Consider the following 24,898-nt stretch of genomic DNA (forward strand, 5'->3'; position numbering starts at 1 on the left):
GTGCAGACTTTACCAGCCACAAGTGAGGATTAGAACTGAATGCCTTCCTATAACCAAATCATACATTCAAATTTTATGTTCACAAGGTTTTTGCAGTGTTTCCTTACTTTGGACAGCACAGTTCATATTTTCATACACATATATATACATACATACATACACATACATACATACATGCATACATACATAATACATACATACATACATACATACATACATACATACATACATACCTACATACAAACATACATACATACATACATACATACGTATGAAAATACGAACTGTGCTGTCCAAAGTAAGGAAACACTGCAAAAACCTTGTGAACATAAAAATTGAATGTATGATTTGATTATAGGTAGGCATTCAATTCTAATCCTCACTTGTGCTGTTAAAGTCTGCACTTGCCAAAAGTACCAGCTATCCTAGTCGTTGCCATTGAGAGGCTCACAAAGACCTAGACAACAATCTTCACATTTAAAACAGTCAATGGAATGATCATCTCTAATATTATAATTACTTCAAAGGAAATATTCCAAGGTGATAGTCTTTCTGTAATTCTGTATATTTTGGCATTAACTCTGTTATCATTTCTGCTACAAAAATTAAATGGCTACAATGCTAGATCTACATCTGATAGAGATACCAATGTAGCCCATAATTTCTTTGGAGATGAACTAAAGATATATACTACAAATGTTAACAATGCCAAAAGATAAAGCTGGAATTTGGCTAAGAGAAAGGTTTGTGTTTGATTCTTAAATGTGGAAAATCAGTACCCTGATTCCAAAACCTGTGCATTAATAGTCTCTCTATCTTGCCTGTTCCTCACAAAGAATGCTACAAATGCCTAGGTAGTGATGAAAATATATCACACAAAGGTACTGAGAATAAAGGTGGAACAGCCTGAGAATATTACACTAGACTTAGAAAAATATGGCAGTTGGAACTCTCTTCATACAACAAGACAATATCCCAGTACCAGTTCCTGCATTGGTCTGTGGAAGAAATCCACTCCTTAGACATTAAAACCTGCAGGTTCCTGACATCAACTAGAAACTTCCACAGAAACAGTGGTATTGACAGGCATTAGGAAAAGATGAAGGAGGCAGAGGCTTGAGAATCAGGACAGACAGTCTTCAAATGTCATATTGCATCTCTCAGACAGTAAGCAACAGCAACCAAACAACAGCTAAACAACAGCAGCCAAAATAAATATATAAACTCAATGTTGGAAAGCAAAGGACAATATCCTATATGTCGGTAGCAAGCTCCTCAAGAAGTACTCCCTTATTGATCTTCCATACAACCTCAAAACAATTGGGCTAACATAACTTAAAGAAGAGCTGGATGTGAAGTGCTTGGTAAAAAAACTATGCATGGGTATGTTTTCCAAAGACTTGAAGATAACACTAATATTAACATGAAGTGGACTTGTGATTACTACATTGCATCACTTCAAAGGCTATACATTTGCAATCCAAGAGTAGCAGACTGTTACAAAATACTTCATGATGCAACCCAAAATGTCTATTATGTCACATTTCTGAGGAAGACATCTTAAAATGTCATAAAGGTATTTCCTCTCAATGCAACATGGTGTTGCTAAACAATCTATAAAGCCAATCAAAAAAAAATATTATTATGGGATAAATATAAACAATGCTCCCAACACAAGGAATATTGGTGGAAAATTCCGTAAAAACTTCTCTTAAATGCAAACAATGATATCATTGGGACAGATACAAAAATGTATGTACCATCATAGAGGTCAGCTGCCCTGCTGATGTGAATGTCTTTTTGAAAAGTCAAAGAGAAAGAGGATAACTATGGATAACAGCTTCAGGAACTTCAGCTTCTATACCCAGATTATAAATTCATATTCATACCAATAAGGTTTTGTGAGTATATATATGCCTGAGTAACAAACCGGATAAGCTAAGGTCTTCAAAAAAATTAATCAACCAGCTAATTTGCATATTACAATTACAGTCTGTAAAGGAACTAAAAATGTGCAATAATTTTCTTGAGTTTACAATCTGACACTGCTTTTGTTATCTACATTCCGACAATGGAGCTTTGTACTTTTTCTTTTTAGAAATCAGCACCTTCCTTATAGAACAAATGAATGAATGAACAAACAAACAAACAAATAAATAAACAAACATCTATCCATCCAAACACACACACACGTTTCTCTGTCTCTCTTAAGAAAGGCATCAATAGAATTCTTATTCCAAGAATTCTTATATGTATATATGTGTGTGTGTGTGTGTGTGTGTGTGTGTGTGTGTGTGTGTGTGTGTGTGTGTGTACTGGTTTTGCAAGATTCTTGACAAGATGTATGTTGAAACATCTTCACTTTAGTTTCTATTTGTATTATTTTTTTGCTTATACATCTGTCAAAGTTCTTTCATCACACATTCTGTGACCTCATCCATGACTCTCTGTCCCATGACAGACATAAACTAAAAATAATATGAATAAAAACTAAATTGAAGATCAAATAGTGCGTGTGCTTAATTGGCAAAAAAAGACCATCACCAAGTATAACAATATTTTTTATATATATATATATATATAAACAATCATCTATGGTGATCTATGGTGACATGGAAAACTATGCAAAAGTGTAACTTTGGGTTGAAAAATGTTAAATATTAAACTGAATAGCTTAATATGCAGAAGCATGATGTAAGACAAATAAACTACAGTGACCTGATTTTCTCATGATAAATATAGTTCAAGGCAATGGGGAAAGTATATATATATATATTTTTCTTTTTCTTCTTTATTCAAACAAATGAAATAAACAGCTTTCAGTCAATCCTTGAAATTGAACTATAAAGTAGTTTGGAGAAAGTAAAATAACAAAACCTGTTTGTTAATTGTATTCCATAAATATTTCATGCTTCTTGTCAAATAGTAAAGTCATAAAATTTATAACTGGGCAGTGAACCAAATATTTATAATAAAAATATTTTACTAATTCCTTGTACCTTATTAATTCTTAAAGGAAATAATTGCTTTTCTTTCTTTTTTCTTCTATTTTTGCTTTAGTTTGGTAAACGGAATAAAATAAATATTGAACTCAATATATTTGCATGATTTTTACCATAGCATTGAACTATAAATACATGTTTGATTGCTGAAATCTTGAAACAAACTAAAAATGTGCTAATAGGTTACTCATAGAGACTCAAAGAAAAAAAAAAACATGAGAATTCAGTGGTAGATGAAAGCATGTCTCTTCATTGACCTTTTAATAATGTATTTTCTTTTCAGGATTATTGCAGTGCTCAACAACAAAGCATTTAGTTGGCACAATTGTGTGTGATGATTTAGGAGTTTGAGGTATTGGGATAACTTCAATATCTATGCCTGGAATATTGTTACAAGCCGTTTTATGACAGCTTCAGTGTATTAGTTCCTGAAAATAAATTAAATGGTCTGGTTTGAATTATTGGGTCATCCCATAAATAAGGCAGTTTTTTATTCTTCTTTTATTTTTCAAAATTAAGATAAACAAAATTCATTTTTAATCTAAAATATACTCTCCTTAATTTTCTACAATGCTCCTCTATCTATCTGGTAGACTTACAAGGCCCCTCTTCCAAAATTCACTTGTCCGTGATGAAAAATACTCCTCCAGTACTGTTCTGACCTCATCTACAGAATTCATATTTTTTTCCATCCAAATGATTTAGAAGACTGTGAAATAAATAATCAAGAGGGGCAATGTCTGGCAAATATGGTGGGTGGGGCATCATTTCCCATTCAAACTACTCCTAGCTTTTGGAATGTCATCCTTACTGTATTTGGCCAAGCATTATCCTGATGGAAGAACACCTTTCGTCTTGAAACCAAAGATGGTTATTTTCCTTCTAGTGCTGACTTAAGCCATTCAAGTTGCTCACAATAGATCTCCTTTGTTATCGTTTGGTTTGGGTTTAAAAGTTCAAAGTGAACTAAAGTTTTCGTATCCCACCAAACAGATAATAACACCTTATGTGGGTGAAGCCCTTCTCTAGCCTGGGGTGCCGTTTTTCTCTTTTCCCTATCCACTGTCTTCGACTTTTGACATTTTTATAGAGAACCCATTGCTAATCACCAGTCACTATTTGGTCCAAAAAAGGTGAGACGTGACAGCAAAGAAGAACACACATTCACTCTCTGCATGTAATTAGACTCGGAAAGTTTGTGAGGAGTCCATTGACCAAATTTGCTGACAATGTCGATGGCATGCAGGTGTCAATGAATGGTTGAATGACCAAATCCAAGCTTCTCTGCTAATTCCTCAATAGTTATGATGGGATTTTGTTCCACCAGGGTTTGCAGGACATCCTTGTTGAGCTCTACAGGTTTTCCAGGATGAGGCTCATCTTCTAGGCTGTAGTTTCCAGCTTGGAATTTCTGGAACCACCATTGACACTGGCTTATGCCTTATTGTCCGATCCCATTATATTGCATTAATATTCCTTGCACTTTTCATTGCATTGTTGCCTTTATTGAACTCATATGCTGAATATACTCCTTTGTCATTTCCATAATGGCTTTGAAAAAATAACTATTAAAATTGAACTGCACTCTTTAAAACTTGCACTAAGAATAAGCACAAGGTAAAATTACTACCTGCAAGTTGATGCTGGTAGTTTATCTTGTCCCACTCCGACTTTTAGTTCATGCAATTGAAAAAAAACCCATATTATTTATGGGATGACCCAATCGTTGTTGCTTTTCATTGCAACAGAGAAATATCTTGCTACAAATCCGTTCTATTCTATTCTCATTAACAAAAGTAAGGAAGTGGAGTGATGTACATCATATAATCTTTATACATTTAGTTAATTTGACTAGGAAGTGATTAAGGGTCTAAAGATGAGAAAGCAAATATTCTTCAGTCAGGACTTATAAAAATTTTGCAATCATAGAACAAAGGATGTTGAAAATAGCAACATAGATACTTTAGAGTGAGTAGGACTGTTGAGAACAGAAACTTCAGAGGGAAAAGTATCATGATATTGAGAGAAAAGAATTGTTATATTTTCTGATTAATTTCCAAGTTTTGATCCTCTGTTCAATTGATCACTTCCTTGTATTCAACTTTCCATTAAAAAACATCATTTCACAAAAATTTAAGAGGGAGTGGAGGAGTTAGGTTAGTTCAGCGATGTTAATGTTTGCCTTAAAGCAAGGGATAAATTCACAATTAATAATAAAAAAAAGCACCAAAAATTAGTTCAGCCATTTGATTATATGTAGAATATATCCTGCAACAAAGTATATTATTTCATCAATGAAACAGATTTTAGACAATTGTTTGCTTAATATTTCACAATTTGATAGTTTAAATATTTTCCTGGAAATAAAATAAACTCCATTGATATGGAGAAGTGGAGAAACAACATTTATTTTGCTTTCCCCAAACTTTAATTTATAACGAAAGTTGTTGCTGTAAATTAATACAGAGTGACAAAAGTAATCATTCAATATCTTACCTTGGAACACTATCCAAAGTGCCTGGAGTGTCGACTTGAGGGAGCGTTTGTGAGGAGGTTAACTTGTAACTTGGCACTGAGTGGGATAATGTTACAGGAACGGTAACTGTTCGGGTTATAGACTTTTTGGAAGAGTACAAGCGAGAAAACAATTTGTCTTTGTTGCCAGATGTATCACAGTCATTTGGGTCTGGACGAAGAGTTAAACTTTTGGGTAAAGACGTCACAACATGGTGAGATAAATCCTCTGTAATATAACCATCATTAAATAATTGTTCTTGGTACTCTTCCATATCTTGTGACGACATGTTGCTGATTGGAGAAATCTGGGTAACAATTTCACCTTTTGTAGGCAGTGATGCACGACGAGGTTGGATTTTGGGGCTTGTTGGTAGACTGGCACATATTGCATGCCAAGAAGCAGTTTTCTTTTCTGATTGACTTGGAGGAAGTAATAAATAATTTTCATCCAGATCTGTCACTGAAGATTTTACAATACAGTTGCAAGGACTATCAGAATTAGCTAAAGATTTTGTTTGACGTTGAGACTTGGCCCTTTTCAAAGCCAGCTTCCGGGACTTTAATTTACACTGGGCTTCTTCACAACGGGCTATTGTCTTCTGACATTGACTGATGAGTTTTTCATTCTGTAACTCTTTTGCCTGTTGCAGAGTCTCTTTAAACAACTCATCACTGATTGGAGGATGGTCCTGCATAAACAGTTCCATGCTTCTAATCATGTTGTCTAACTTCTCCACACTTGAGCAATTTTCTGTCTTCATGTTTACGATAAACTTCATGGATTCCAAAGCCCAATTATAGGCCTGAAAAGAAAAGAATAAAAAGTGTGATAAACAGCTGAAATTTGAAGGAACATAAGAAGGAAAAAGAAAAGAAAGAAAAAATTGCCAGGAAATAATATTCCTTTTGATTAAAATAAATACAGAACAAAACTGTAATAAACAAAAAGTTAATTGAAAGAAAGTGAAATATTTCATGTAAAGTGAGTCTGACTGAACTGACACTGAACATATAAAAGTAAGTCATCCAAAAGACAACTAGTTTTAGAAATTTCAACATGTTAGTAATGCATTAAGAAAATCTTGTTAGATGAGAAATAAGAGTTCAATTTAAAATCTCACCACAATCTGTTATGCTGGTGGTAGTTTATGGAAATTTTAAATTGTGATTTATAAGCAATAAATGCACAGAATAAATGAAAATTTATAATCTGATATACTAAATTATGATTGATTTTATATCATTATGATTTTTACAAAAATTTAATTTCAAGAAGGAATAATTAAGTTGAAAAGTCTTTCTTAAAAATCTCCATGAAATTAGCAATACCATTTATTTCTTTAATTTCTTTATATTCACTGAGTAGTGTGTGTGTGTGTGCGTGTGGGTGAGTGGGGGCGAAATGATAAAACACTAGACTGGATATTTTATCATATCTGATGCTCCACATTGCTGTCATCAAAGCATCCCAACTCCATTGAAAGTAAGAACTAATACAGGTGCATGACATGGTTGTGTGGCTAAGAGTTGCTTTATAAAACCATTCTGTTTCAGATTAGATCCCACTGAATAACAATGCCTTGTGTGCAAAATTTGGTTGCTGGAAACATTGTGTGTATGCATGTGTGCATGTGTCTAGACATGTGAATCTGTATGTGCTTGTTTCCCAAGTTTTTGTTTTGACATTGCTTTACAGTGATGAAGTTTGTTTATATTCCACATAAAAAACAAGCAGTTCAATGTGTTAAGATTGGTGGAATAAAATACTTTACTTGAAAAATGTGTAAGAGTTAGCATCAAAAAGCTCACCCAGACACAGAACCCAGTCTTAAGAAATATCATTCAATTCATGTCTTCATGGAAAGCAAACGTAAAAATGATGTTAGTTTAATCAGCTCTTAACTTTCCTTCTTTTATAAAGGAATGCACATAGGCAAAAAAAAAAAAAGAAAAAAATTATATCTGTATATCAAACACAGGTGTGGCTATGTGGTAAGAAGTTTGCTTCCTAACCACATGGTTCTGGGTTTGGTCCAACTGCGTGGCACCTTAGGCAAATGTTATCTATTATAGCCTCAGGCTGATCAAAGCCTTGAGTGGATTTTGCAGACAGAAACTGAAAGAAGGCCATCGTATGTGTGTGTGTGTGTGTGTGTGTGTGTGTGTGTGTGTGTCTTTGTCCCCCACCACTGCTTGACAATCGGTGTTGGTGTGTTTACATCCCTGTAACTTAGCAGTTTAGCAAAAGAGCCCAATAGAATAAGTACCAGGATTAAAAACGAAAATAAGTACAAGGGTTGACTAGTTTAACTGAAATTTCTCAAGGCAGTGCCCCAGCATGGCCACAATTTAATGACTGAAACAAGTAAAAGATAAAAGATACTTTAATAAAAAAAGCTGCTTATTAATTAGTCTAGAGTATGTAACATTTTCCAAAAGAAAACAATTATTAAAGTCTACTCTGTCAAGAAAATTTTATTAATTTCAGTTTAATATATTTTTATCAAAATATGGTCTTCAAAATCGAAGACTACAGAAAACTAATTATAATTCACTGTGAGATAGCATTTTTTTTTAATACTGTGACATAGCATCTTCAGTTGCCTTAATTTCAGGACACCCTGTATAGTGCATGAAAAAGAGGAAATATGAAGAAGAGGAGAAAAGATTTAGTTTGGTTTATTGGGATAGGGTGTGTGAAAAATTTAATGTTACATGTAGGTGGGACACACAGTGCTTCCAGAACCCAGTTTCAATGAGGTGAGTGGGTCTTCTCAAGAACCCCCTATCACCAGACATCCCAGTCCATTATCATCTCTCTCATGATGTCCATCATCTTGAGACTGGTCCTCACTACTTCATCCCATGTCTTCCTGGGTATCTCTCTTCTACAAGTGCCATCCACTTTAAGCAATCAGCACTTCTTTACACAGCTGTCTTCATTCATATGCATCACATGTCCTAACCAATGTAGTCTTCTCTCTTGCAGGCTGCATCTGATTTTTCTTATGCCCAACTCTTCTCTCAGCACATTTGTACTTTGTCATACATGCACACTAAGGTAGGTCAATTTTGGAACTATAATCTTGGACTAGTCTAGATAGAAAGGTATTGATATAGAAAAAACTTTGCATTAGCTCTTAGTTATGAAAATGATTGTATGTTTTTAGGATTCTCAGTTATTTCTAAGTTGTAAAATTGTATAATTTTATACATAAAAAGCCAACCATTGGACCTAATTTAATCAAAATAACAAATTAAAATTTGTTGTTTTCAACAAAACAATGCCTGGCACTTGCTTAAATGCTTTATAAATGTTTATTGATGTATTATTTTGTACTCTCTAATGATATTTGCTTATCAAATGCTTGCTAAATTGAATTATTTTCAGATATTTCATAAAAATGGGTAGAAAAAGGAAGTCTGCAGTATTAACTCAAAGTAATAGTACCAAAAAAATTGGTGGTAGGTAAAACAGAGTCTCCTACCCTCTGCCAAGTTATTCAGCACAGTTATTTCCTCCAAAACAGACAACTGGACTTGAAAGACTATGATGTAACTGGCAGGCAGAATACTATGTAATGAAATTGGTGGAGAAAGTGTGTTTCAAGAAATCAAAAGAGATAAACCACAAATCTCTTTCCATAGTCAAGGAGCAGAATATGGAGGAAAAGCTGGATAAAATTTTTGACATTTCTGTTCGTACCTGTAAGCTACTAGTTTGTCCTTGTGATGATAATGCTGTGAAATGCAAGAAAGAAAATTCTGAAGCTCAGCACATAATTTGCACATGTCCTCCCAGTAAGAAGGTAAAGCTATTTTTTAAACTTTTAACTAATCTTACTGAGCTTGATTAGTTGCCTTTAAAATAGAAGAAAATCTCATGTATGCAATTAGAAAATATACACATTTTCCTCCTGTAATCTACCTTTCCCCATTGGTATAAAAAATTAATTATTAATTTTTTCATGATTTTATCTCTTATTTTAAATCTACTGTTCAATATACTTTAATATTTCAGGTTCCAGTAGAGAAGGGGACATTATCATATTAAGCCCTCACTATCTTAATTAGACCAAAGTCATTAACAACAAAAGTGTGGAAAATCAACCTACCCTAATGCACCCTGATGTTGCATATCTACTGGAGCATACTAGCTTCATTCTTCTCAAGTTTATGCATGTCTTCTACATTCAGAGCCCATGTCTCACTACCATGGAGTATAGCCATTCATACATAAGCATCATACAACCTGTCTTTCACTCAGAGAGAGTCCTTTTGTTCCCAACAGCGATAATAGCTTTCTGAACTTCCTTCATCCTAATCTTATTCTAGCAACAATACTTTCAGAAATCCTCTAACACTGCTAATTTGGTCACCTGAGCAACAGAAACTATCTCTTTATATAGGTTTTTAATACTAACATGTACACACACACATGCACACACACATACACACACACACTTATATCAACAGAAAAGCAATGCTGAAGAAATAAGTTACAAAATCACATGTGTTCAAACCTACAGTAAGATTTTTTTTTCTAGTACATACTTAGTGTGCATTCCAGTTCACTGTCATGCAAAGTTACAAAATTTTCTGATATGTATGTATACAATAAATAAACTACTTTTACATAGCTAAGTTAAGTCACCATAATACCTGATTTCTTCATAAATTCTAACACTCTCTTTCAGTATTTGCTATTATTCTAAATTTATTTATTAAGCAACTGAGTGCTATGAGACAAATAAAGGAGACAAAGGAATGTCTAGATATAACATATCAGGAAAATTGTACAAACTAGAAATCAACTATCTAAATACCATTTGGTGACTAGCAGAAAACTGCTTTTCTGGAATTCATTAAACAAATAGTTTTTAATAAAATGAATTTTTAAAAATATACTAACATAATCATCAGAGGTGAATTCGTTGGTATGGTTGTTTGTATGTTACAGATCTTAGAATATCCACATGATACCTGCTATTTCTAGCATCGTAAATGACCATATAGAAGATGCATGACCTTTGCATTTGTTTAAAAGAGAGAAACTAAGACTATGATAAAATAATGAAAGAAATATTAACTGAACAGGTGAGTACTATTATATGAATAAAGAATACCAAGGAAAATTAGACATACCAGAAAAATTACACAAATTGGAAATCAAATGCATAAAATATCACGTAGCGACTAGCAGAAAAGCACTCGGAAGGCAATCTTTCTGCTAGTGTTATCAATTGAAAGTCTCAAAATTAGATTAATATGTGACATAAAGTCATGTTTACATGTCTGAGACTGAGCACTCACTGTTTACTATCTCCTCCACCTTCCCCCTCTCTTTGCTATTACCTACGAAAGGCTGTCAATGTTCTCTCTCTCTCCTCTCTCTCTCTCTCCTCTCTGTCTGTGTCCTCTCTCTCTTTCACACACACACACACACACACACACACACACACACACACACAAACTACTGCCACAGTCCCTGTTCTTTTGAATTTGGTTAAGATGTAATAACACCTTAAACAAGCAAGTTAGCAACTAAGTTAATTATTTTCTGAATCACAGATTGTTTAGGCCAATCTTTCACTTCCAGTTGATCTCTATAGGCTGAATAAACTGACAAAAGTACACTCATGTTGTTGTTCAATCTGCAAGAAATAGTAATCAAATCTCTCTCAAATCACAACCTCTCACCTCCAGCAAAAGAAAAAAAAAAAAGAAAAAGAAAGAAGTTTTAGGTGTGGCAGCACGGTCTAGAATCGAAGGGCCTTAGAGTTAACTTAGCAAAAACCAAAGTCTTAGTAAGTAGGAAGGCAGACAAATCACAAATCCCTTCTGGTTGATGGCTCTGCTCAATCTGTTGAAAAGGCATAGGTAGAAACTCTATAAGATGCACCTGATGTAAGCTATGGACACATAAGAGGTGCAGCAATATCAGAGGAAGGTTAACAGGGAAAATAACTTTTGTGTGTGGAAAATGCACAAGTACAATAAACACCGAAAATGTACAAGAAAATAGACTCCATCAACTACCAGGTAGGTAAGCTAGAGGTAGTAGATAGCTTCCATTTTCTGGGTGACCAAATTTGTAGCAGAGATGGATGCTCTGAGTATGTAGCTGTGAGAATAAGAATAGGCTGGGCAAAGTTCATAGAGCTCCTACCTCTGCTGGCAACAAAGGGCCTCTCCCACAGAGTGAAAGGCAGATTTTATGACGCCTGTGTGCAAACAGCCATGCTACAGGGCAATGAAACATGGTCTGTGACAGCCAAGGACATGCATAGGCTTGAAAGAAATGATGTATGCTTCACTGGATGTGCAATGTCATAGTGCATGTACAGCAGAGTGTAAGCACTTTGAGAGAAAAGTTGGGCATAAGATGCATCAGATGTGGTGTGCAAGAGAGACAACTGTGCTGGTATGGTCATGTGATGTGTATGGGTAAGGACAGCTGTGTAAAGAAGTGCTGAACTCTAACTGTGAAGGGAATCTGTGGTAGAGGTAGATCCAGGAAGACATGGGATGAAGTGATGAAGCATGATCTTCCAATTGTTGAACAAAACCCACGTCAAAGTGTCAGCGAAATGCCTCAGGCACTTGGTGTTGGTATTGCAAAAGTCTTACACAATCTGTAGAAGACTGGTAAGGTGAAAAAGCTTGATAAATGGGTACTGCATGAGCTCAATGAAAATCAAAATGTTCGGCATTTTGAAGTGTGCTTGATGCTCTCTCTGCAAAACACCAATGATCCTTTTCTTGACCAAATAGTCACTTGTGACGAAAAGTGGATCCTTTATGATAACTGTAAATGATCGGGTCAATGGCTTCATAATGATGAGTCCCCCAAACATTTCCCAAAGCCAAAGTTGCATCAGGAAAAGATTATGGTGACTGTCTGGTGGTTTGCAATTGGTGTTGTCCTTTACAGCTTTCTGGAAGCCAATCAGAGCATTTCAGCAGAGGTTTAATGCAATAAACTCACTGAAATTCATGCTCACTTGCAAAAAATGAGACCTGCATTGATGAATCAGAATGGCCCAATTCTGCTCCATGATAATGCAAAGCCACATGTTGCAAGAATGATGCTGCAGAAACTCACAGACTTGGGATATGAGACTTTACTACATCCTCCATATTCTCCTGATCTTTCACCCACTGACTACCATTTTTTAAAGCATTTAAATACGTTTTTAAGTGATAAAATTTTCAGGTCCAAACCAAAGGTGGAATCAGCTTTCAAAGATTTCTTAGCATCAAAGCTAATAAGTTTTTATCAATGAGGCATAAATAATCTTGTTGATCGATGGCAGAGATGCATATATGTTCATGGGTCATACTTTGACTAATCAAAACATCTCTATTGTAAGTTTTTTCAGAATAAAATAATTTTTTTGAAATCGGACGTTATTTTCAGAACAACCTAATATTAAAGCTTCACAGATGGCAAATTGGCAGAATCATCAGAATATTGGATAAAATATCTCACAGGTCAAATCTGAGGTCAAATCCCACTGAAGCTAACTTTGCCTTTCATCCTTTTAGTGTTGAACGAACGTACCAATCCAGAGTTCAAATTCCATCACAGTGTATTTAGGTGGCAGACTTAATCTACTGCTTGATTTAAGTTCACCATCTGGAACCGTCAATGCCTTTAACAGAATCCATTTAGTTGCAAGCATCCAGGCCAGCTCTCTGTTTTAAGGATATCTTTCTCTCTCCCACCAGACTTGGAGGCTCAATAAGAGTCACAGACACTGTCCTTCACTCCTGACTAAAATATAGGTTTCAAATTTTGCCACAAGGCCAGCAATTTGGGGAACGGGGATAAGTTGATTACATCAACTCCAATACTCAACTGATACTCATCTTATCGACCCCAAAAGGATGAAAGGCAAAGTCAGTCTCATCAGAATTTGAACTAAGAACATAAAGACGGATGAAATACCACTAAGCCTTTTGCTGACATGCTAACAGTTCTTCCAGTTTACTGCCTTCTAAAATATTGGTTTCAAATTTTGGCACAAGGCCAGTAACTTCAGGGGATGGGTTAAGTCGATTATATGGACCCCAGTGCTATACTGGTACTTATTTTATTGACCCAGAAAGGATGATAGACAAAGTCAACCTCAGTGGAATTTGAACTCAGTATGGTGGAATATTGCTAAGCATTTTGCCTGACTTGGCAATGCTTCTGCCAGCCCACCACTTTCCTCCTGACGAAAATATTAAAAAAAAAAAAAGAAAAATACCATTATTCTTTTGTGTGAAAGTTGAGGGCAAGGTGGTGAAAATCCTTTGAGTAATTTCAATCAGTCCATAAAATACTTGCCAATTCTCTATCTGCTGCTGATTACAACAGAGAACTATCACTGTAAACTGTATACTTACACCACACTCTTCACATTGAAAGTTCAGTTGTTTAGATATGAATATATATCTCTGTGTCAGTTGTAGGGTAGAAACTGCTATCCTGTCATCTGTATTCTTTTAACTTGATTCTTTTAATTTGTCTATCTAATAAGCCAATGGTGAGGGGGAAGCAACCATATGACCATTTGAGTTGCCAAAAATGACAGCCAAATCTTACTTAATTCACACTCTGCTGTTTTGAAAGCAGAAGTAGAAGGATATGTTGGTTAGTGTAGATTCTAATATACAAACAGATGGAACGTCATGGATGGAATACCTTTGATCATGCACATAGACAGTTAACCTGAAGCTAAACAACAATTCAAAAATAACAACAACTTGACTATCTACAAACCAATGAGAAGAGCCTCTATGTGGTTGCCAGATCTGCTAGAAATAATTACTAAATATCCCTTAAATCACACCCAAATGTCTTGAAAATGGAAGGACACATTGTGTAATGTAGCAGCTGATGTACAAGTAAATGGAATGGTAATAGCTGGAACATCTTTGATCATACAGAAGTCAGTTCTGAAAAGCTTCTGTATAATTGCTTGACTAGCTACAAATAGCAACCAAATCTCCTTTATATCACACACAAAGCTCTAAGGAAGGAAGTGAACATCTTAGTTTATAACATATCCCTGAAAAGATGTAATGTGTTTGAACATGTGTCTAGCTGCTCAGTCAGAGTTAACCTGGGGTTAAACAACACAACTATGAGAGAGAGAGAGAGAGAGAGAGAGAGAGAGAGAGAGAGAGAGAGAGAGAGAGAGAGAGAGAGAGAGAGAGAGAGAGAAGAATGGGGGCACAGACAGATTTTCATCAATAATCTGTACAGATATTTTGTACTTATTGAAAATTGATTTCTTACTGAATGTAATGTTGACTGTTTATAATGGGAACTAAAAACATGAGAGTATATAATTAAGGGGAAATAACACAGACTTTCCCTTTTCTTTTGCTTTTCATTTTTTGATTGCTTGTTTGCTGGCAATAACAACAATAACACATGCAATGATACCGATGAACAGAACAACAGCAACTATAATAAATAATAGTACAAATAATAAGATGGAATTCAAAGACCCTTTCATCATCATTGATTATTGATATCATCATATTGATTATTCATATAACCATCATCATCAAGACTGTCATAACTTATCATCATCATTATTATTATTATTTACTTTTAATCTGCAGTATTATTATTATTATTATTATTATTATTATTATTATTATTATTATTAATAAGGCAGTGAGCTGGCAAAATCATTAGCATGCCAGGCAGAATGCTTAGTGGCATTTTGTCCGTCTTTACTTTCTGAGTTCAAATTCTGTCGAGTTTGACTATATCTTTCATCTTTTCAGGATCAATAAAATTAATACCACTAAGTACAGAATTTCCCAGAATTTCAGGCCTTGTGCTGATAGTAGAAAGGATTATTATTAGTGAGCTGGCAGAATCATTAGCACACTGGATGAAATGCTTAGCGGTATTTTGCCCATTGCTATGTTGAGTTCAAATTCCTTTCATCCTTTCAAGGCCAATAAATTAAGTACCAGTGAAACACTGGGGTTGATGTATTTGACTAGTTTGACTTTGTTTAATTTTTTTTCCTTATTTCTTCATGTAACATACATGAAAACCTGAAGTTATAAATAAAGAAGTAAAAAATGGAAGACTCAATAATGCTGACAAAGTGAAAGTTGTTTTTGTTGTTTAACCCTAGGTCAAACCGGAATTAGAAGAAGTTCAAAATCATTCTTGTTATAATCATCTTGTCCTTTTGGATTATATTATCTAATATCTTTTAAACCCTATGGGTGTGAGTTGAAAGAAATTTGGCTGCTATTTCTAATAGCCAAAGTTATCACAAAGAAGGTCCCACGTCTTGTGTAAATGAAGATACTTCTAACAGAATGTGTTATACCATAGATTATATCATCATAAACAACAGTAATATATGTATACACATGTAATAACATATATTATTATGTGTGTGTGTCTGTATGTATGTACATATGTACGTACATACATACATACATACATACATAAATAAATAAATAAATAGCATCAGTAAAATACAGAAAATGTATATATTTCATGCTTTATAAAGCATACATATATTTTAGCAAATTACTTTCAGGATTACATAACTGCTTGAAACATATAGGAGTGTAGTGTGGGACTTGTTAGTGAACCTGATGTTTTGTCACATGTCATGCTTCAAAATGCCTACATATATCTTCTATGTAAGCAAAACAAAATATATTTTGTTGGACTAATGATAATGGATTAAATATTTTTTTTTTATATGTATATACAACTTGACTGAACACCCTTTAAACCCAAAGATGAAACTTTGAGTAGCAAGAGAGTAACTTGACCAAAATAATACACACACACACACGTGCGCGCACACACACACACACACACACACACACACACACTTATAAGTTAGCAGTGAATCCCCATCTCTCTCTATGCCCCCACATCCTTGACATGCACACGGCAAAGACAATTAGCAGAAGCAGTACTTTCACTATGTTTGAATTTCATTGAAATATTGATAGGTTGTTTAGTTCGTTGAACTATGGCTTTTAAGCACTGTTATGGAAACACTAACAGGTCATTTAACTTAAAGCTGAGTAGAAATATGCATATGTATGTATGAATATATAAACATATATATATGCGTGCATCTCCCAACACACACCCCCACATGCATATGTACATGCAACTACACTAGGATATATCAATATATCATACTCGCTTACTTAAATACCACATTAGCATGCATAAATAACAAAAACATATATACAGACATACATATGCACACACTCTCTCACACACACACATGCATACATACATACATACACACACACACCTATACAACCAACAACACACATCCATGCATATAAATGTGTATATATGCGTGCACACACACACACACACAAACTAACCAGTCTTAATTCTGCTGCATCCAAACATTTAGGCACTACCAGCTTCCTGTCCAATTATACGGTCAAAGAAATTTCCCTTTTTAAAGGAACTGCAGTTGCCAAGCAACTGATCCTCATCTGACAACACTATAAGATCTGCCTTGACCAACAGCAGCCTACTTTCATGTAGTCTTCTTAGACTTCCTGTATTTCTCCATTCAGTAATCTATGCCTGAAAGAGACAGGTTTCTGCTAGAGGCCTGCAAAACTTTAAGTCATATGAAGCTGAATCAAACTGTTTTAAATAATACATTTAACTCCTACTAAATGTGTTGAGTGCCATTTTCCTTCATTTATCCACTCACTCATATGTATATGGGCAAGTGTCTTCTATTCTAAGTCCAATTTGTAGTTTGGGTTGACCAATACCTTGTTAGTGAAATTGGTTAGACAGAAGCTGTGCAGAAGCTTGTTGTATGTGTAAACATATATACACACATATACATGTAGATATACATACATATATTTTTTATTTTATTTAAAAAAAAGTTTATCTAGTTTCAGCTCACGACCTGTGGCCATGCTGGGGCACCGCCATGTACATATGTTTTGTAAACTTGCCAAAAGGTAAAAACTTAACTATTCAAGCAACAAAAATCCATAAAATAAATGCCAGACTGAAATGGCTCCTGAGATTGATATAATAGACTAAAAGCACATGAAGGTGGTAACCGAGCATAGTCATGGTCCAACGACTCAAAGAATACAAGAATACAACTGTGTTTATATGTGTTCCAATGTATGTGGGTATTGACATGCAATTGACCTATCATATATTTATCAACTGTCATGATAATAACAAATAATTTTAATATTTCATTGAAGACAATAAAATGCTAACTATAATGAAGGGTACATCGCTTGATTATATAGTTTTACAATTTCAAGTTGGGTGTTTGTTTACAAAGGCAGTTTAATGTATGTGCATGTGTGTGTTTGCAATGATAAAGAAAATAAATTAACAAACAATATAACAAGAAGAATGATGGTATGTAATTAAGGCTCAAGGCCAACAAAGAACCCCCACACTTGACTGATACTATATTTTTATTGATACTAGAGAGATGAAAAGTAAAGTTGATCTTGACAGGATTTGAACCCAGAATGTAAACAGCTAAAACAAATGCTGCACAGCATTTTTTCCCAGTAAAGAAGAAGAAGTAACAGCAGCAGCAGCAGCAGCAGCAGCAGCAGTAGTAGTAGTAGTAGTAGTAGTAGTAAATACCTCTGGAAGAAGACAGGGACTATTAATGAATGAGGAATAAATGAAGAACAAACACGAATTTATGGTAAGAATGCTGAAAAGTGAAAGGGAAAAAATTCAACAGAAGCTTACCCTTTTGTGGTAGAATAATAATAATGTTAAAGTTTGTTTCTTTATAGCTCTCTTTTTAATTCACTTTTCTTTTTTACACCCCTTTTTTAACCCCTAAATTTTTTTTTCAAATTATCAGCCAGGTATGACTTTCTCCTCTGATTAAACAATATATTCTGGACAACTTGTTTTGATTATTTCCAGTATAATCCTGAGAATAGGATGGGAAAAGAAAACAGATAAAAACCTAAGTGACAAGTGATGTGGGTGGACATTGACGGATGTGACATGATGTGTGGTGATGCTATAGAATCCCAGGACAGTAGAAAATATAGAAGAATGTCATTTTTTTTTTACAAGTCATCCATTAATGGACCAGTTAAAATTATCAGGATGTTCGTATCACTCCTTCCCACTTAGTAGACACAAACCACAAACTTCCTTTCTTGCAATCTATCTTTCTTCTGCTTCCAAATCTCTTCTCTCTCCACCACATTCCCTGCCTCCTCCTTTCTCCACTACATTCTCTGCCTCCTCTCTCTCCCACTCTGGATATTTATAGTTCTAGCAAGAGTTGTTTTGCCACGAGGTAAGGCAATATCTTAAAAATAATAGCAATATTTCTTTTATCACCCCCCCACCAGGGGCACAAGATATGGGGGAGTAGGTGATGATAGCTTCAAATCTCAAAGTGTTTGTGCGTGTATGTGTGGGCAAGCACACATGTGTGTGTGTGTGACAACCTTTCCTGACAAAATCCTCAGTGCAGAAGAGAAACAAACAATTTTCAACTCCTTCCACAGAACGCAACTATATAGCTATAGCTATGTAAATAGCAGTAGACACTGCCCACTTTTGACCTTTTCCTGTCTAAGTACTTGTCACTCACTGACCAACTTAGTTGAGAAACTTTTTTTTGTTCTGTTTTTCTTCCTCTTTCCTGCATGTTGACCCATCCTTACTTGACTGTAGAAAGAAGATAAATTTGGAATCAATACCAATCCCCACTGCTACCCCCACCCTCATTGCCACCAGCACCACTGTCATTAATGGTGTAATTTTACTTGTCAACTGCCAATTTTTGAACAACTTATCCTTATAGCTGTTATTGTTATGAAGTCATTACTGTTTAACTGTTGTAGTTGTAGTAGTAGTAGTAGGAAGAAGAAGAAGAAGAAGAAGAAGAAGAAGATGATGAAGTTGTTAGTGTCAGTGTTGCCTCTTTAGTTAAAAAGTTAGCATTGATGAAGCCCTCGCCATCACATATTTTTTCTATGTATGGGGGAACCAACAATGACATAACAAAGTGCCCTTTTCTACAGATAGTAGGGAATGATTAGAGGGAGATTTGGATGCTATTTCTAGCAGACTGAATGACCATGTAAAAAATCCCCTATTGGCTTTATAGTAGTAGCAGTAGTAGTGATGGTGGTGATGATAGTAGTATTAGTAGGAGGAGGAGGTTAATACCGAAGTTATCAATGATTAATTATATCAATTATACCATACTGTCAATGTATTGTTTAATACATTATGATTACAACTAATTTACGGCCTAAGTATCATTCATTGTTTTACTATATTACTGTGACTGGGATATATTTTTGTCCTTCAGAGGAAGTGTTGTTATTGTTTGACCACCAATCAGACCTATTGATGATCAAAGGCATTCCTGTAGTGAATATCTCACACTTTTTCCAAAAGATTGTAATGCTCTGATGATTTTACTGATTCACCTTCATAACAGTAACAATAAGGATAAGTTGTTCAAAAATAGCAGTTGACAAGTAAAATTACAACATTAATGAAGGTGGTGGTAGCAGTGGTGATGTGGGATGAGAGCAGTGATAGGGATTGATGTTGATTCCAAATAATTATGATAATATTGATTTCTATATTGGGCACAAGCCCTCCAACACATATAAGATTTGGTTCTTATATGTAGAACAGGGGTCTGCAAACTTTTTAGACCATTGACCCCTTCATGGAATCCTTGACTCCTCATCAACCCCCAGGCATGTACAAGAAAATAAATAAATGATAATAATAATTAAGTAGATATGCAGTTTCAGGCATTTACCGACCCTTTGAATAGTCCAATTGACTACTTTGGAGACCCCTGATGTAGAAAGTTCAGTAACTGTGCAAAAGTTTTGTGCCATTGAAACAATTTCTCTTATAGCCAGATGCTCTTTTGACTGCAAACCCATTCAACAATGTAATGAAAGTACAACTATTTTGTTTTGAGTAGAAGCAAACTGGAAAAATCAGTGATTTGTACTGTGCTCAAGAAGAGCTCAAGACAATGGCTAAAGTAAGATTTGAACATTGTGGGCAGTAGACCTACAATGTTAACCTCACAATAGCTAAGGTCTCTGATATCAAAATGTAAAGAGTCAGAACAAATACCACTAGGTGTTATCTAGTGGTATTTGTTCTGACGCCACTAACAATTTTGTCAACCCACTGTCTTAAACTGGTACTTTAGTTTATTGACATCCTAGTAGAATGAAAGGCAAAGTTGACCTCGGCAGGATTTGAACTCATGAGTATAAAGAGCCAGAACAACTGGAAGTCTGATACTTTAACAATTCTCACAATCTGCTGCCTGTGTGGCTATATAGTTAAAAAAATATAAAACAATCAAGCAAAACCTTTAATTATACAAAATGCTCTTATGTGTATAATGTATAAAGCAACTTTTCAAACAATATAGTCAATTGTTAAGCTTTGAGATTGTGTTATGGTTTCCATGACAATTCTACAAAACACTGTTAAGTGGGTGGTGAAGAAATAAGAACAACACAGAGTAGACAGGACTCTTGTTTTGTTGAGGACATGACAAACTCTCAAGTGCTGGTATCATAACAGAATATACTTAGTACACTCTACAAAGCAGTTGGTAATAAAAAGAGCATCTAGTTGTAGAAATCATACTAAAAAGAAAACATTTGAGTGAGACATAATCTTCTGATTTCTCTGGGAGAGCAGTAACTATGAATAAGAACTGACTTGGACTGTATGGAAAGTGGATGTGAAATGATGATAATATTGTTTTTTCCTTTGCTGCATATTTATTTCATTTTTGTGATAAGATATTTTATGTTCCCTACATTTAATACTGTGCAGGAGGCATTTCTGTGTTAATTATTCTCTAAATATAAAAAAATTCTAATTTTCTGTGTCAACCAACATGCAATTTTGTACTTTGTCAAGTATAATGAAGTCTGTTTCACTGAAAAAGTCAGAATAAGATCAAAACATGCCTGAAGTTGTCTCCTATCTTTGCTAAAATGAATATAATATTGGTCATTGATCAATAAAAGTATTATCTTTTTTTCCCCACTCACTACATAATATTTTTTAGTTAACCTTTAATACTCACTACCTTAAATATGTTAACAACTATTGCTTTTCATATGGATGGCTTCAGTGAATTATTTATTGTTTGTTTTATCCTGCACAGCTGATAATCTACTCCTATTAATATGTTCCAGTAGAGTGGTTTAGTACAAGGTAGAACATCTATTTATAAAACAAACAATTGCTTCAACAAAATTAAATTGTACAAATTCACCAAAAACTAAATAAAAAAAGAAATAGATTTAAAAGGAAAAGCAACAATTATTTTAAAAATTCAGATAAAACAACAACTTGAATATCTCAAGACATTGTCTACTCCATAAATTCAAAGCTGTTACATTTAAAGTAAACATTTCCTCTTCTCTATCCATTCCTCTCATATGAAAACCTTCCCTTTCTTTTTTCATATCGATTTCTCACCCTTCCTGCATTTTTCCCACATCATCTCTCTCCCTCCCTCTTCATCCTTTTCATTATCCCCATTTCTATCTATCTATCTATCTATCTATCTCTCACCCACTCACTCACTCACTCACTCTGTCCGTCTGTCCGTCCATCCATCCGTCCGTCCGTCCGTCCACCCGTACGTCCATCTGTCCGTCCATCTGTCTGTCTGTCTATCTATCTATCTATCTATTTATCTATCTATCCATCTATCTATCTATCTATCTATCTAGTGTTTGAGTGTGTGGGTATATATATTAACATAGGTTTGATGATGATACTTGTAGAAATAGAACTCAATCAGATGAAGTAGAGCAAATACATTGCTTCAAACTTTTGCTGAAATACCATGTATATGATTCAAAGGCCAATTTATCAAATTTATTACGTACAAAAGATGAAGCTTTTAACCCTTGAATCTCTTATGTAGCTTTAGGCACAGGCATGGCTGTGTGGTAAGAAGCATGCTTTCCAACCACATGGTTCCAGGTTCAGTCCCACTGCATGGCACTTTGGGTAAGTGTCTTCTACTATAGCCTCGGGCTGACCAAAGCCTTGTGAGTGGATTTGGTAGACAGAAACTGAAATAAGCTTGCTGTGTATATATATATATATATATATATATATATGTATGTATGTATGTATATATATTTTATGTGTGTGTGTGTCTGTGTTTGTCCCCCCTGCCATTGCTTGACAACTGATGTTGGTGCGTTTATGTCCCCAAAACTTAACAGTTCGGCAAAAGAGACCGATAGAATAAATACTAGGCTTACAAAGAAAAAGAATAAGTCCTGGGGTTGATTTGTTCAACTGAAGGTGGTGCTCCAGCATGGTCACAGTCAGATGACTGAAACAAATAAAAGAATAAATGTATGTATGTATGTATGTATGTATGTATGTGTACCTTTGTGTCTGTGTTTGTATCCCACCACCACTTGGCAACCGGTGTTGATGTATTCACATCTCCGTAACTTAGTTGTTCAGCAAAAGACATTGATAGAATAAGTAATTAGGCTTTGAACAAAACAAGTCCTAGAGTTGATTTGTTTGACTAAAACCCTTCAAGGTGGTGTGCTAGCATGGCTGCAGTCAAATGACTAAGACAAGTAGAAAGAAAGAGAGAGAGAAAGATTATTGTTGTTTATGTTGCTATTAATGTGAAGTTAGTAGGATGGGCTCAGTCAGTTTCCTTTTCTCCTCTTGACAGACAATCAGGCATTTTCATATAAAGCATTACGTCAGTAAACAATGACTATTGTTCCCAATAATGATGAGAAGTTACCAAATTGAACAGTATATTTCTTACTAATGCTAATAACTTTTTCTTCTACATTTCTTTTTTGCCTTTCAAATAATAATAATAATAATGATAATAATAATAATAATAATAATAATAATGATAATAATCTTTTCTACTGGAGGCATAAGGCTTCAAATTTGGGGGTAGGGGACTAGTTGACTATATTGACCCCAGTGCTTCACTGGTACTTAATTTATTGACCCTGAGAGTCGATCTTGGTGGAATTTGAACTCAGAACATAGCGATGGGTAAAATACTGGTAAGCATTTTGTCCAGTGTGCTAACAATTCTGACAGCTCAGTGAGCTGGGAGAATTGTTAGCATGCCGGGCAAAATGCTTAGCAATATTTTGTTGGTCTTTATGCTTTGAGTTCAAATTCCACTGAGGTCAACTTTGCCTTTCATCTCTTTTAGGGTTGACAGGATAAGTAGTAGTTGAGTACTGGGATCAATGTCATCAACATGTCCAATCCCCTAAATTGCTGGCCTTGTACCAAAATCTGAAACCATTATTATTACTACTATTATTTGTTTTTATCACCCTGTCTTCGGTGTTATGTCAGTTCATTCTGCTGAATAGCAAGTGGTATCCATCACTTTTTTAAAAGATTCTTGCTGTCCCTAACATAACAAAGAAGTTTATGTCACAACCAAGGTGTTACTTTAATTTTTTAAAAATTTCTCTTCACAAGTACCCAATGTGCCAATGACACTACCTTTGCACTTTTACATTCTCACAGTCACCCAATATTGTATCTTAAATCATTGCACTTATCAAGCTTTTCCTGTTCTTTCTCTCTCACTCTGGTATCGAAGGGGCATGCTATATCCACCATTATACATTCATCAGATGTTTTGTGAAAGGCAACAATGTTAGGCTGAGAGTGTTCCATGACCTTTACAATCCTACAGGGTCTTTGTATTTTCATTCTCCAGCATGTTCACCTTGTTGTCATACCACTTTTCGGAAGAAGGGAAGTTGTATTTCTTATATATTTCCCAGTGCATGACAGTTACCACTCTCCAGTTCTTATACTCTTTCTGTGCTAGTTTTGGATATTTTGAAACTATGTTTGTAATAGTTTCTTCTTTCACTGCACATTCTACACTTCCTGTGAATATTTTCTTAGTCAATGACTTTCCTGAAGTCTCTTATTCACAATGCTTGCTCCTGTGCAGCCATAATCCTCCCCTCAGTTGATCTTTTCAGGCCATTTTCCTTCAGCTAGTTACAGTTCTTCTCTCATCAAAACTCATCTGTAGCTATAAAGAATTTGCCATACAAATGTTTGTTACAAATAATAGGTCCTTTTCCTTTCATGTTATGCGACTTTCTTCTCCTTCCCATCATCAAGGATATATTCCATTTCTACTAACTTAACTTTTTATTGATTTTGTGGATTTACTTTTTGAGATTGGCAACCTCCATATTCACAAAATCCTCAGCTTTTATTAACCCTTATCCTCCTTTACTTCTCTTCATATATGGGCAGTCAAAATCTCCTTGAGGATGGAATGCCCTGTATATAT

General features: G+C 34.8%; 1 protein-coding gene and 1 long non-coding RNA gene across 4 annotated transcripts in view; one reads left to right on the forward strand and one right to left on the reverse strand.

Annotated features, from left to right (window-relative positions):
• LOC128248138 (uncharacterized) overlaps positions 1 to 9,869 on the forward strand; it is a 29,146-nt gene extending 19,277 nt beyond the window's left edge. Inside the window, exons 2-3 of the long non-coding RNA XR_008264419.1 lie at positions 8,509 to 8,580; positions 8,911 to 9,869. This is a non-coding gene — a long non-coding RNA (uncharacterized LOC128248138). The remainder of the gene's footprint in view (positions 1 to 8,508; positions 8,581 to 8,910) is intronic.
• Positions 1 to 24,898, reverse strand: part of LOC106870865 (uncharacterized) — an 823,882-nt gene that overhangs the window by 62,117 nt on the left and 736,867 nt on the right. For all 3 annotated transcript variants that reach the window (XM_052968743.1, XM_052968742.1, XM_052968744.1), the window contains exon 14: positions 5,499 to 6,322. In XM_052968743.1, coding sequence (XP_052824703.1) covers positions 5,499 to 6,322 — 824 coding nt within the window. The remainder of the gene's footprint in view (positions 1 to 5,498; positions 6,323 to 24,898) is intronic.

Source organism: Octopus bimaculoides, chromosome 6 (genome assembly GCF_001194135.2).
Source record: "Octopus bimaculoides isolate UCB-OBI-ISO-001 chromosome 6, ASM119413v2, whole genome shotgun sequence".
NCBI lineage: Eukaryota > Metazoa > Mollusca > Cephalopoda > Octopoda > Octopodidae > Octopus > Octopus bimaculoides.